Consider the following 15,255-nt stretch of genomic DNA (forward strand, 5'->3'; position numbering starts at 1 on the left):
GTCAAAGTTAGCTCTACTAAAGAGGAGAAGGTCGTCTGCAAATCCCAATTGGAAGACCTTGGAACTCTCACACTTCCAATGATAAGTGAATTGCATGTCCTGTTCAATTCATTGCAAGAATCCCAGATGTAAAGCTTCCATAACAAGTACAAACAGATAAGGAGAAAGTGGGTCTCCCTGTCGTAATCCTCTCGCTCCAGGAAAGAACCCATGAGGTTTTCCATTAAGCCCAATCAAGAATGATGTCGTGGAAACACACTCCTCAATCCACCTTGTGAACGTCGTTTGAAACCCGAACAACTGCAAAACTGCTAGCAGGAAGTCCCATTCCACCGTATCATAGGCCTTCCTTATATCCACTTTAAGCGCGCATCTAGGAGGTAGGCGCATCTGGTTATAGCCCGAGAATAGTTCCTGGGCTAACATAATGTTGTCCCCAATGCTTCTTCCCGGAATAAAAGCTGTCTGACAGGGATTAATAATCTTGTCTAGCAGAACACTAAGTCTCTAAACAAGTAGTTTTGCAATAATCTTGTATAAAACATTGCAGCATGAAATCGGTCTAAAATTATTAACCGACATAGGAGTGTGTACCTTTGGTATTAGGGTCAAAATTGTGGAATTGATCTGTTTCAGTAGTTTTCCGGTAGAAAAGAAATCCAGAACCACTCTCGTTACTTCTTCCCCCACCACAGGCCAAGCCACCTTAAAAAACCATGACGAGTAGCCATCAGGTCCCGGCGCTTTGTCTTCAGCGATATCAAACACTGCTTGCTTCACATCATCCGGTGAGAATGGTAGTAGTAAGTGGCTAGCTTCCTCATCAGTAATACAATGCCTCACCCATGGTCTAAGGTATTGAATATCCACTGTCAACCGTCTTCTGGTACCTCCTAAAAGGTTCTGAAAGTATGAGACAAACACATGGGCGACCTCCCCTTGATCTGTGTGTGTGGTACCATTCTCATCATTGATCTGTAGGATTCTCCTTATAACTCTTCTTTGAGCGATTTTTCGAAAGAAAACCCGGGAACATTGGTCTCCATCTTTCATCCACTGCATCTTAGCTCTCTGCTGCAACATAATTTGTTCGAGCTTTGCCGCTTTTGCATAGACGATTCGACAACAATGTTCCAGGAGTAAATAGAGTTCATTCTGTCTGTCTGAGCTCACCAACTGTTGTGTCTCATCAAGAAAATCTTTAGCTAGTTGTAGATTCAGCGTCAAGTCACCCTTATTCCTCCTCTGTAGTCTAAAGACTGGTTTAAGTGCCTTCAGTTTACATGTGACAGCATACATAGGAATACCAACAATCTCATGATTCCAAATGTTCTGCACATTGGGGATAAACTCATGTGAACTGGCAAGATAGTTATCAAATCGAAACATACCTCCGTTAGTTGTTGTATATCCCCATGTAAAACCAGTGGTGAGTGATCAGATGTCCGTGGTGTAAGGCTGTGATAATATGCGCTAGGGAACCGTGACAGCCAACGGTCATTAATGAGGACCCGATCCAACCGCTTCCATAAACTCCGTGCAGATATACTGCAATTATGCCACGTGAACCATTCACCTTGCATAGGGAGTGGGATCAGCCCCGCCTCCAGAATACCTGCATTAAATTCTTCGGTTGCCATCCTTATATCTCCTGAGATGCCACATACCTCGTTAAGGTCACGTACTGCATTAAAAGCCCCTCCCACCATCCACGGGACGTCAGAGCACTGCTGAGCGAGCGTCTCCAATGCAGTCCATAAATTCCGCCGGTCATTCACTTTAGATGCCCCATAAACAACAGTGATAATAATTGATTCATTGACAGCCATATTAGTAACCCGATAGTGAATAAACTGATCTGCCAAGTCTAAGATATGGACATCTACAACATTCTCATCCCAAGCTAGCCAGATACGATTACCAACAGAAGAATAATCGACAAACCATTTCCATTGTGGAAGTAGAAATGATTGAATATGCATGACATTATTCAATCGAACACGAGTTTGAAGGATGCCTAGGAAGTGTAACCTGTATTCAGAGACCAGGTCCTTCAAAGCGAGCTGATGGTCTCGTTTGTTCAGCCCACGGACGTTCCATACAGCAATGTTCAACATGGATTATTGTATATGGGGCTGCTTGTGTTAGGACCCCTTGAATGTTCATCTGCATCATCATTATGTGCAAAGCGTCAAAGGCATTATAAATAACAATTGCCTTACCCCTCTCATCTTTCTTGGAGTGATTCTGGTCCACATGTCTATCACCCGCATCTGCTTTGGGTATATCTTCAACAACTGGTTTCGTCGTCTTACGTTCCTTAGCCGGGGGTTGCGGTGATGATACAGTTCCTTTCGGTACATACACATTTACTGGTGGCTTCATCGGTTTGTGGGTTTTGTTCAGTGCACAATCCTTTTTTTTTGGGCAAATGTAATTTTTATTAAGTAAAAATAATGGTATAGTACAACAATTTGATCATCAATTGGTTTCTCCCTCGACAGGCCAAGGGATACGCCATAGTCTATATAATGCTCGTGTACTAACTGACAAATCAGTGTTGATACTGAGGATCCTCTGTCTGACGTCGTCGATGATCATCATACCAATGGTGTTCGGTGTCCGTTCAATATGTTCAAATCGCCTCAGGTTCCTCTCTCTCCAAATGTGATAGACACATGCTGCTAGTAGTGAACGGTAAGCTATGTTGACAATGTGCTTTCCTCTACATTTTTTTGTCGCCCATTCAATGTCTGTTTCCCAATCCCTATTTGGCCATTGGAATCGAATTCTTCTGCGTATTTTTGTAAGGCACTGCCGGCTAAATCTGCATTGGAAGAATAAGTGAGAGTGGTTTCTGTACTTCCGTCGTCACATAGGATGCAGGCTCCTAAATGGGATAGCCATGGTTTGTCCGTGGTGGGAAGTTTGCCAAGAATTGCGAGCCAAAGGATTAACACATGTCTTGGTATCTTCAAGGAGTCCGAAAGTAGTGAAGACCAGCCTACTTTCGGCCCTGGGGGGAAATTAATTTGTAGAGAGCCTGTGTTGTGGGTTGTCCTTTGTCAAATCTCCAGACAACCCTGTCCGCTCCTCCACAAATCTGTGGCAAGGTGCGGGTGATCTCCAAACACTCAAAATCTGTAATGGGAGGCCAATGCCACTCTCCCTCTGAAATAACATAACTGAGCTTGGTCGATTCGTTAATACCAAGTAATCTCGGGCCCCGTGGAAATTGCTCAATAAGTGGTCCGAGGTGATGCCATGGGTCCTGCCAAATATAGAAAGTAGCTCCGTTTCCAATCTGATAATCCACACTAGAGCGTATGAAAGGACGGAGACGTAGTAATTTCCTCCATCCCCAAGAGCCTCCGTGGTCTCGAATCGTCCAAATAGATGTGTCATGTAGCCGATCATGGTAGAGCCACTGCACCCATATTGACGTCCGGTCACATCGGATAACATCACAAAGCTTTTTACTCATTAGTGCCTTGTTCAAGCTTGTAATGTTCTTGAATTCAAGTCCCCCGTCTTCCACCGGTCTGCACACATCAATCCATGCTACCTTGGCGTATCCATTAGTCGTAGTGCCTTTCCATAGGAAGTTTCTCATCCTCTTCTCAATTTCCTTGATAATTTTCTTAGGAAGTATAAACGCAGACGCCCAATACAAACTCAAAGATGAAAGTATGGATTTGATGATTTGTACCCGCCCAGCATAAGATAATGAGAGTCCTTCCCATCCCATAATTCGTGCATCCATTTTTGATAAAAGTGGTTGATAGTCAGCAATAGTCAATCTAGATGAAATCAGAGGAAGACCCAGGTACCTTATCGGGAGGTGCCCTTCTTGAAAGCCCAAGACCGCCAACATCTGATCTTTCCATTCTTGAGCGGATCGGGAGATAATTAAGTGACTGTTTTGCACATTCGACCGGAGACCCGACCACTCCGCGAAACGATCAAGTCCCCCTTTGAAAACTCTGATTGAGTCTATATCAGCTTTGCAGAAGAGAAGTATGTCGTCTGCAAATCCCAGCTGAAAGACCCTTGCAGGCTCACACTTCCAGTGAAAGGAAAACTGCATATCTTGTTCAATAAGCTGTAGGAATCCTAAGTGCAGAACTTCCATAACCAGCACGAAAAGGTATGGAGATAGAGGATCACCCTGTCGTAGTCCTCTTGCTCTACCAAAGAACCCGTGTGGTTTTCCATTGAGTCCTATAGAAAATGAGACCGTGGTGACACACTCCTCAATCCATCTGATAAATATTGGTGGAAATCCGAACATCTGCATCACCGCTAATAGGAAGTCCCATTCCACCGTGTCATAGGCATTCCTAATATCAACTTTCATTGCACATCTTGGGGGAAGACGTATCTGGTTATAGCCCGTGAATAGTTCTTGCGCTAGCATTATGTTATCTCCAATACTTCTTCCTGGGATAAATGCTGCCTGACAGGGACTAATGATCTTGTCCAATACCCCACTTAGTCGTTGGACAAGGAGTTTAGCAATAATTTTGTATAAGACATTGCAGTATGAGATGGGTTTAAAATCACCAACTGACATAGGTGTGTGTACCTTAGGAATCAATGCCAAGAGTGTGCAATTGGTCTGTTTAAGGAGATTTCCCGTAGCAAAGAAGTCCAAAACCGCCCTTGTAACTTCATCCCCCACCACTGGCCAAGCTGCTTTAAAGAATCCTGATGAGAAGCCATCAGGTCCCGGTGCCTTATCCTCGGCGATGTCAAACACTGCCTGCTTAACATCATCTGGTGAAAATGGCAAGAGGAGGAGACCAGTTTCCTCATCGGTAAGAATATGCCTCGCCCACGGCCTAAGGTATCGAATATCCACTGAAACATTTCTTTTGGTACCTCCTAAGAGGTACTGATAGTGTGAGATAAATTCATGAACAATTTCCCCTTGTTCTGTGTGGATGTTGCCATTCTCATCATTGATCTGTAAGATTTTCCTTGTTACTCTTCTATGAGCAATCTTACGAAAGAAGACCCTAGAGCATTGGTCACCATCTTTCATCCACTGCATTTTCGCCCTCTGCTGCAGCATAATTTGTTCCAACTTGGCCGCTTTTGCATAAACAATCCGACAGCAGTGCTCCAAGTATAAGTAGAGTTCATTATGTCTGTCGGAGCTTACCAAATTTTGTGCCTCCTCCAAAAATCCTTTGGCCAATTGGACTTTGATTGTTAAGTCCCCCTTTTTATTTTTCTGTGCTCTGAAGACCGGTTTTAGGGCTTTGAGTTTGTGCATCACCGCAAACATAGGCACTCCTACCACCTCATGTTGCCAAATACTCTTCACGCTGGGTATAAAGTCAGATGATAATGCAAGGTAGTTATCTAACCGAAACATACCTCCTTATTGTTGTTGCGTGTCTCCATAGATGACTAAAGGTGAGTGGTCAGATGTGCGCGGTGTAAGGCTATAATAGAATGACATAGGAAACCTCGCCAGCCATTGATCATTAATAAAGAGTCTATCCAACCGCTTCCATAAACTCCTAGTGCTCGAGCTACAATTGTGCCATGTGTACCATTCGCCTTGCATAGGTAGAGGCATTAGTCCAGCCTCTTGTATTCCAGCATTAAATTCATCCATCACCATCCGAATGTCCCCTAATATTCCACACACCTTATTAAGATCTCGAACAACATTGAAGTGCCCTCCTACCAACCACGGGTTGTTTGAGCACTGCTGAGCTAATGTCTTTAAAGTAGTCCAAAGAGTCCTACGGCCGACCACCTCAGAAGCTCCATAAGTAACAGTGATAAAAACTGGTTCATCGACAGCCCTATATGTGACACGACAATGCACGAACTGTTCTCCCACGTCAAGTATATGGACATCAATAAAATTTTCATCCCAAGCCAACCAAATACGATTTCCCACAGTATCATAGTTAACAAACCATTTCCATTGAGGCAATATAGAAGATTGAATATGAATGACATTATTCAATCGAACTCGAGTTTCAAGAATGCCTAGGAGATGTAACCTGTATTCGGAGACCAGGTCCTTTACTGCGAGCTGGTGGTCCCGTTTGTTCAAGCCACGAACGTTCCATACAGCATAATTGAACATGGATCACCTCTGACGGGGCTGCATATGTTAGGACCCCTCAGAATCTCGTCTGCGTCATCAAGTTCATGCAAAGCGTCAAATGCATTGTATATAATAATTGCCTTACCCCTATCATCATGGTTGGAGACATTTCGTTGAACATGCACATCACCCATATCAGTGTTTTGTGTAACAACTGTTGGCGTCCTTCGTTTTTTTTCAGGTGGAGGCGGTAGGGGGGCGTTTACTTTTGGTACATACACTTTGACCGGTGGTTTTGTTGGTTTCTCTGGTTTGTTTGCGGGACACTCCTTTGTTGTATGTCCCATTTTCATGCATTTTGCACATTTTGGGGGGAGCTACTCATATTCCACATCTACTTTGCAAGGTGTCTCCCCACCATCTTCATTCGGTGTCATGACCACAATATGTTTTGTCAGTTTCTTATTAACGTCAATCATCACGCATACACGAGTGAATCCACTCTCGTGCATGTTCTCGTAATCGCGTCTGGGTAAAGGGGTTTACCCACACCACTTGCCACCGTGCTCAATCCTTCCGATGTCCAGTATTCCATCGGAAGGTGTCTCAATTTAATCCAGATAAGCACTTGTGTATGCTGCAATTTTCTCATAGCCATTCCCGGTTCCCATTTTTGGAGTATAATCGGCTGTTCTTGGTATAGCCATGGTCCCCCTTCAATCACATCTTCCATATCAATGACCGTTTTCAACTGAAAGAAAAAAAAATCATTAGTAGTCGTTGTAACCTCATGAAGTGTTGGCCAAATCGAATGGGCAAATTCCTTAAATTGATAATAATATGGTCGTTTCCCCATAAAGTATCCAACTGCTGTAGATTTCCATCGTCTTGCCCCATCACGTACTGTGTCTAATGTAGGGCGAACCACGACTTCCCCATTCTGCATCGTTGGGGCAATATATGAAAGTGTTTTCCGAGATGAGTTGTTGAATGCTTGGGAAATTTTATCGTCAACAGTCGTTTTCGTATTTGCATGTAGTGGAATTTTTCCAATAAACAATCCCGTTGGAGTTGCATTCACATGTGAATTAATAGAATTGAAATTCGCCACATTCAGAGAAGTGTTGTTATCATTTCCAGCATTCAAAATAGTGATGTCATCCTTGATAGTACTAGTGATGTCACCCATGACATCATGTATGACATCAGCCCTATCCATGACATCATGCATGACATCAGCCCTTCCCTTGACATCATGCATGACATCAACCCTGTTTATGACATCATGCATGACATCATCACTTGCTGCAGATTTTTCCGGCGCCATAACCGTCCATCTGATCGCCGGCGACTCATGTTTTCCGTCTAAAACTGCACTGTTCATAGTCGGAGTATGACCATAGGCTGGCGGCGCCTGGTTCGTCGCAGAAGATGAACCAGCAGCCTCGGAAATTGATGCAGATCGATCTCCTCTTTCTTCCATTCGTTTTCCGGCCAAGTTACCGCTAGTCGCCGGTAAATCTGAGGTCTGCTGTCGCGATGTAGTTATCATCCCTCTGTTTTCCGATGTAGAGACTGTTCTCACTGGTTTCACACGCCTCAAAGCCCGACCCAGGCTAGCCACCATTGGTGGAGCTTCACCCAAATCTGTGAGTGAGTGCGACTTCGAACGAAATCTCTTTGTCCATTTAGATTTGAGTTCTCTCAATGCCATAATAGCGTTTTTGTCTCCTTCGTCGATTATAGTATGTGCCAGTCTCAAGAACTCATCAAGATTGAAAGGTTCTTCCTCAAGTCCGCCATTGTTGGAAGATTAAGGTCGAAACCCTAATTTTGGCGGCGCCTCTAATGCCAGCGGTTCAGTGCTTAAGATCGTGTTTCTTTCCTTCAAAACTGTTTCTGCTATCTCTACAGACCCATCGTTCTCATTAATGGCCGGAGAGATGTGAGAATCCGGCGAGATATTGATGCGCGACCTTTCGTTTTCGGAAAATCCTAAAAATGGCGTCTGCGTTTCAGATCTAGTTTTCGCCCCCAAAACTCGTTCTGTCACCAATAGATCCTTACTGTTTACCCCCAAATCACTTTCAGACGTCTGCATCTTCTTCCAGCACCGGTGAAATTTCAAATTTTCCGGTCAAAAACCCAAGATCCGATTCTGCAATTTTTTCGCCAGAAAAATGATTTTTTCCGTCACCGTCCTTCTCAAAATGGCCAACCAGTTTCCCTTCATCCCCCTCGGCCGGCGAATCATCTTCCTCCACCACTTCTCCGGCGATTTGCATGGAAGAGACATTAGTGTGTCTTTGATAGTGTAGTGGTGTGCGTAGTACAGAGAGAATTTTTAGTGAGAGAATTTTTGAATTCCATTTTTTTTCTTTCTTTCTGTGATTTAGTTGTTTTTTCAGTGCACAATCCTTAGCCGAATGTCCCAATGACATGCACGTTGTGCGTTTTGGTGGGAGCCATTCGTACTCAACATCAACTTTGCAAGGTGTCTCTCCTCCATCTTCATCTGGTGCCATGACGATAATATGTTTATTCAAGTTGTGTGTGACATCAATCATCACACATACACGAGCAAAGTCCAGTCTCGTGCATGTTCTTGTAATCGCGTCGGGGTAAAGGGGCTTTCCTACACAACTCGCTACAGTACTCAATCCTTCCGTCGTCCAGAATTCCATCGGAAGGTGTCGTAATTTGATCCGGACGGGCACATGTGTATGCTTCAACTTTCTCATGGCCATCCCTGGTTCCCACTTTTGAAGTACTATCGGCTGTCCTTGGAAGAGCCATGGGCCTCTCTCAATTACCTCCTCCATATCAATGATCGTTTTAAATTGAAAGAAGAAAAAGCCATTAACTGTCGCTGTTACCTCACGCAGAGCAGGCCATACCGAATGAGCGTATTCCTTCAAATGATGGTAATACGGTAGTTTTCCCAAAAAATATCCAACTGCAGTAGCTTTCCAACGCCTAGCTCCCTCACGCACAATATCTAGTGACGGGCGGACCTCAACCTCTCCATTTTGTATAATTGGGGCTATATATGAAAGCGTTTTTCGAGACGAATTATTGAATGCTTGGGCTATTTTATCATCAATTATTGAGTTTCCATTTGTATGCAATGGTATGTTGCCGACGAACAATCCCGTAGAAGAGCAATTCGCAATAGGAGGAGTCATTTTTTTCATATATAAGTTCAGGTTGACATCAACAGATGATGCAGGCATAGATACAGCAGTGACATCATTAGTCTTCAAGTCAACAACTGCTGCAGTAAGCATGACGTCATGCATGATGTCAGCAGGCTCTTCATCTTCCACACCAGCCGCCCTCTCTTCTTCCACCAAATCAGCATCATCCGCGCACCTGGACACGAACTATCCACGTCAGCCCTATGTGGAATTGTAATCGTCGCCGGCGCAGAACCATCAGCACCACCAACCGCCGGCGAGATGGTCGGTTTTCCGTCGACAACAGCAACTTCCTTCGCCGGCGACGCAGAAAAATTCTGTTGTGTATCAGACTTATTTCCATGGTTTTCCGACGTCCCAAAGCTTGGTTCAGATGGTAGAAGACATCTCACAGGTTTGAGACGACCACCCATCGAAAAACCCAACCACGACAAAGGCTTCGCACGAAATCGCGCCATCCATTTTATTTTCAAATCTCGCAATGCCATAATAGCCTTCTCATCTCCGTCATCTATTACAGCGTGTGCCAGTCGTAGGAATTCATCAAGGTTAAAGGGTTCTTCTTTGCGTCCGCGTCCGCCATTGAAGGTTGAAGAAGAAAACCCTAATGTTGGCGGCGCTCTAAAACTCGATTTACCCATGGCCAAGTTTCCGTCTTTTTCATTCAAATAGCTTCTTCTCATCTCCATGGAGCCCATGCTACCCTCTGTTGACGGAAAAACCCCATTAGACGCCGGCTTTTTGAACCCCGACGATTCAACTTCCAAGCCGCGTTTTTCTGTAGAAAACCCTAGATCTGATTGCGCTACGAATCTTGTCATTTCTCCGGCCAAGTTAACGTCTTTCACAGTCTGGATATTTGCACCAACGTCCAGAACCATCCCAGATCCTTCAGTCATCGGAAAATCGCCGGTGGTTGCAAATGGCGAAAACCCATTTCATCTCTTTCTTCGAAAAATAGTGACTCTTCACCTTCTTCTCTGCCTTCTCCGGCCACCGGACGTCTCATCGTCCTCTCCACCGTCCTCTTCACCGACCAGCGTTCCTTCTCCATCACCGGCCGTGTGTATGGAGATTGGAGTTGTGGTGTGTGTTATTTTTGGTGTGCTAGTGTGTGAGAGAGAAGAGAGAGAATTTTGAGTGTCCATTTTTTTGTGTTTTACACGGGTTTACAGGAGGTTAAGGCCACCTCAAATGGATTTTTAAAACAAGTTTGTTTCCCTTTTCTACTAACTTGTAGCTATTATTTCGCTTAACAAATTTAGCTGTTCGGCACAATTTTATTAAAAACAAGTTTGTTTCCCTTTTCTACTAATTTTTAGTTATTATTACACTTAGCAAATTTGCCACACAAATACATGGGTCTAGACCAACGTTTGGGTAAGGTTTCGTGTAATTCTAAGAACATTTAAAATTTTGCTATTTGGCACGGTTTTATTAAAAACAAGTTTGTTTCCCTTTTCTACTAATTTGTAGTTATTATTACACTAAGCAAATTTACCACACAAAAGCATGGGTCTAGACCTACACTTCGGTTAAGTTTCGTTGAATTCTGAGAACGTTCAAAATTTAGCTGTTTTGTACGCTTTCATTAAAGCAAGTTTGTTTCCCTTTTATAGTAACTTGTAGTTATTATTATGATTAGTAAATTTACCACACAAATCCATGGGTCTAAACCAACATATAGGTCAAGTTTCATGTAATTTTGCTAACGTTCAAAATTTAGCTGTTTGGCACGCTTTTTTTAAAGCAAGTTTGTTTCCATTTTCTTCTAACTTGTAGCTATTATTACACTTAGCAAATTTACCTCACAAATGCATGGGTCTAAAAACCAACGTTTGGGTCAAGTTTCGTGGAATTCTGAAAACGTTTAAAATTTAGTTGTTTGGCATGATTTTTTTTTTTCGGTAATGGTAAATTTCATAAATGAAAAATATGGTAGAGTACAACAACTAATTGAGTATTCCCTCAACAGGCCAAGGGATACGCCATAGTCTATATAGAGCAGATGTGCTAATCGAACTAGAAAGATTAAGACTCAATATCCTCTGTCTAACATCGTCAATAATGAGAGAAACCAATACATTAGGCGGGTGCTCAATCTTCTGTAACCGTCTAGAATTTCTTTCTCGCCACAAATGGTAAACGAATGACCCAAGTAATGCTCGGTATGCTGCATTAATGATATGATTCCCTCTCCATTTCCTCACTGCCCATTCCACATCCATTGCCCATGTGCGATTGGGCCAAGCGAATCGAATGATTTTCCGTATGGCTATAAGGCATCTTCTGCTAAATCGGCATCGGAAGAATAAGTGATTATGCGTCTCGGTTGCTTCTTCATCACATAGAATACACCCTCCAATGTATGTGAGCCAAGGTTTGTCTGTTGTTGGTAGTTTTTCTTGAATAGCCATCCATAGGATAAAACAATGTCGTGGGATCTTTAGCGAACCCAAAAGTAGTGAAGTCCAACCTACTTTCGGTCCATGTGGGCAGATAAGTCTGTACAGGGCTTGGGCTGTGGGTCGACCATCTGGGAAACACCAAATGATTCTATCATCTCCATCATGAATCTGGGGTAGTGTATAAATAATTTGAAGGCATTCCCAATCCGTGATGAGGGGCCAGTGCCATTGGCCCTCATCAATAACCGTATTGAGTTTGGTAGATTCATCAAGCCCAAGTAAACTCGGTCCTCATGGAAATCGATAAATCAGGGGGCCAAGGTGATGCCATGGCTTCCAAAGATAGAAGGTCCTCCCATCTCCAATACGACACTCCACCATTGGTTGGATAAGGCTGCGTAGACGAAGCAGCTTTCTCCAACCCCACAATCCACCCTTCTCGTCAACAGTCCAAATGGAATTATTTTGTAGTCGTCCGCGCTGTAGCCACTCAACCCAAATAGACGTTCGGTCACATCTAATGATATCACACAACTTCTTAGTCATTAGTGCTCGGTTAAGTGCATCATTATCTTTTATTCCTTGGCCTCCTTCCCCAACTGGTTTGCATACATCCTTCCACGCAACTTTCGCATAACCCGTCATTGAGGTGCCTTTCCATAGGAACCTTCTAAGGCATTTCTCTACATCCTTAATGATCGCCTTCGGTTGTATGAATGCAGAAGCCCAATAAATGTTGAATGCTGAAAGTACAGATTTAATGATTTGTACCCGCCCAGCATATGATAACGACATACCCTCCCATCCTACGTGCATCAATTTTGGACAGAAGTGGCTGAAAGTCAGATATAGTCAATTTAGATGAAATTAAAGGAAGGCCCAAGTACCTCATCGGGAGATATCCCTCCTGAAATTCCAAGATCAATAGCAACTAATCTTTCCTTTCTTGTGCAGACCGGGATATAATAATGTGACTCTTTTGAATATTCAACCGAAGGCCCGACCATTCTGCAAATTGGTCGAGTCCCACCTTAAGGACTCTAAGAGAGTCCAAATCAGCTCTACAGAATAGCAGGAGATCATCCGCGAATCCCAATTGGAATACCCTTGCTGGCTCACACTTCCAGTGATATGTGAATTGCATATCCTGCTCAATTAATTGCATATAACCAATATGCAGAACTTCCATAACAAGCACAAACAGGAAGGGGGATAAAGGATCTCCCTGACGTAGACCTCTAGCTCCAGCAAAGAACCCATATGGAGTTCCATTAAGACCAACCGAAAAAGAGGTCGTCGAGATACACTCCTCAATCCACCTTGTGAAGGTTGGTGGAAACCCAAATAGCTGTAAAGTCGCCACAAAGAAGTCCCACTCAACCGTGTCATAGGCCTTCCTGATATCCACCTTCAATGCACATCTTGGGGGGAGTCGCGTGTGATTATATCCCATAAACATTTCTTGGGCTAGCATAATGTTGTCACCAATGCTTCGTCCCAAGATGAATGCTGCCTGACAAAGGCTAATAAACTTGTCCAAAATTACGCTCAACCGTTGGACAAGTAATTTAGCAATGATTTTATATAAAACATTACAGCATGAGATGGGTCTAAAATCACTTACAGACATAGGAGTATGAACCTTTGGAATCAGAGCCAAAAGTGTAGAGTTGACTTGCTTAAGTAATCTCCCCATAGAGAAGAAATCCAGTACCGCCCTTGTCACCTCTGCTCCCACTACTGGCCAAGCAGCCTTCTAGAATCCTGACGAGTAGCCATCAGGCCCCGAGGCCTTATCCCCTGCAATGTCGAACACGGCTAACTTCACTTCCTCCAGTGAAAATGGTGACAGTAGGTGGCTAGCCTCCTCATCAGAAAGTATATGCCTCGCCCATGGTCTGAGGTAGTTAATGTCCACTAATATTCGACGTCTGTTACCTCCAAGGAGGTTCTGATAATAATGCACAAACTCATTAATTTGCAAGATTCTCCTCGTCGCCCTCCTCTGAGCAATCTTGCGAAAGAAAACCCTAGAGCATTGATCACCATCCGTCATCCACTGCATCTTGGCTCTCTGCTGTAGCATAATTTGCTCAGTCTTGGCCGCTTTTGCATACACCATCCGGCAGCAGTGCTCCAAGTAAAGGAAGAGCTCATTCTGTCTGTCTGAGCTCACCAATGTTTGTGCCTCATTGAGAAAACCCTTTGCCAATCGGACATTACGAGTCAAGTCCCCCTTGTTTCTCCTCTGCTGTCTGAAGACCTGTTTTAGGGCTTTGAGTTTATGTGTCACCGCATACATAGGCACACCAATCACCTCATGCTGCCAAATATTCTGAACACTAGGGATAAAATCCGGCGAGTTGGCAAGGTAATTATCGAACCGAAACATACCTCCATTATGCTGCGGTGAATCCCCATGAAGGACAAGCGGCGAGTGGTCAGATGTCCGAGGTAAAAGACTATGATATGATGAGGTAGGAAACCTCTTAAACCATAGGTCATTAATAAGAATTCGATCCAGTCTCTTCCATAAACTCCGTGTTGTCGTACTGTAGTTGTGCCATGTGTACCATTCTCCTTGCATGGGCAGTGGAAACAACCCGGCCTCCTGAATCCCATTATTAAATTATTCCGTAGCTATCCTTATATCTCCTGATATTCCGCAAACCTCATTTAGATCACGGATAACATTGAAGTCCCCTCCCACCAGCCATGGGTCATTTGAGCACTGCGGTGCCAAAGTCCCCAATGTATGTCATAGAGTCCGTCTATCAATCACCTTAGAGGCACCATAGGCAATAGTAATAATACAAGATTCATGTAGTGCTTTAATAGTAATACGACAATGAATAAATTGTTTGCCCAGATCAAGAATATGAGCATCCAATAAATTATCATCCCAAGCAATCCAGATACGATTTCCAACATAGGCATAGTCAACAAACAATTTCCATTGAGGTAACAGAAACGACTGAATATGCATGACATTAGAAATACAAAGTCGCGTTTCAAGAATGTCCAAGAAATGTAACCTGTACTTAGAGACGAGGTCCTTTAATGCGAGCTGATGGTCTTGTTTGTTCAGCCCACGGACATTCCACACGGCTAGATTCAACATGGATCCCCTTCCATGGGGCTGCATGGCTTAGGATCCCGTGATGACCCTTCTGCATCATCAAATAATTATAAAGCATCAAAAGAGTTATAAATGACAAGTGCTTTACCCCCTCTTCCCTACTCGGTCCCACTTCTAGCGAAGGAGTATCTCGGATCACTGTTTGCTTCTCCCTCCTTTGGACTGCTAATACCTCCTTTCCTCGGTTAGGCATCGCCTCCTTATTACTTTCGGATACCACCTGCGCTCTCGGTGCCTTTACTTTGGGGACATATACTGCAACCGGTGTTTTGATCGATTTAGCGGTTTTGTTATGAGCACACTCCTTGGTTGTGTGCCCCAAAGTCATACAGGTATTACACCTCGTGGGTAGCTATTCGTATTCAACATCTATTTTGCATGGCGATTCTCCCCCATCTTCATTTGGTGTCATAATAATTATGTGCTTCGGTAAATTGGATG

General features: G+C 43.7%; 1 protein-coding gene across 1 annotated transcript; it reads right to left on the minus strand.

Annotated features, from left to right (window-relative positions):
- Positions 1 to 13,431: 13,431 nt before the first annotated feature.
- Positions 13,432 to 15,142, minus strand: LOC105179434 (uncharacterized). The gene is made up of 3 exons (XM_011103052.1): positions 14,903 to 15,142; positions 14,347 to 14,406; positions 13,432 to 14,286 (listed from the first exon to the last, which is right to left on the minus strand). The coding sequence occupies exons 1-3, from the start codon at positions 15,140 to 15,142 to the stop codon at positions 13,432 to 13,434; spliced, it is 1,155 nt and encodes a 384-aa protein (XP_011101354.1).
- Between the last annotated feature and the right edge of the window lie 113 nt (positions 15,143 to 15,255).

Source organism: Sesamum indicum, linkage group LG12, assembly GCF_026168435.1.
Source record: "Sesamum indicum cultivar Baizhima isolate 11 linkage group LG12, ASM2616843v1, whole genome shotgun sequence".
Classification (NCBI taxonomy): domain Eukaryota; kingdom Viridiplantae; phylum Streptophyta; class Magnoliopsida; order Lamiales; family Pedaliaceae; genus Sesamum; species Sesamum indicum.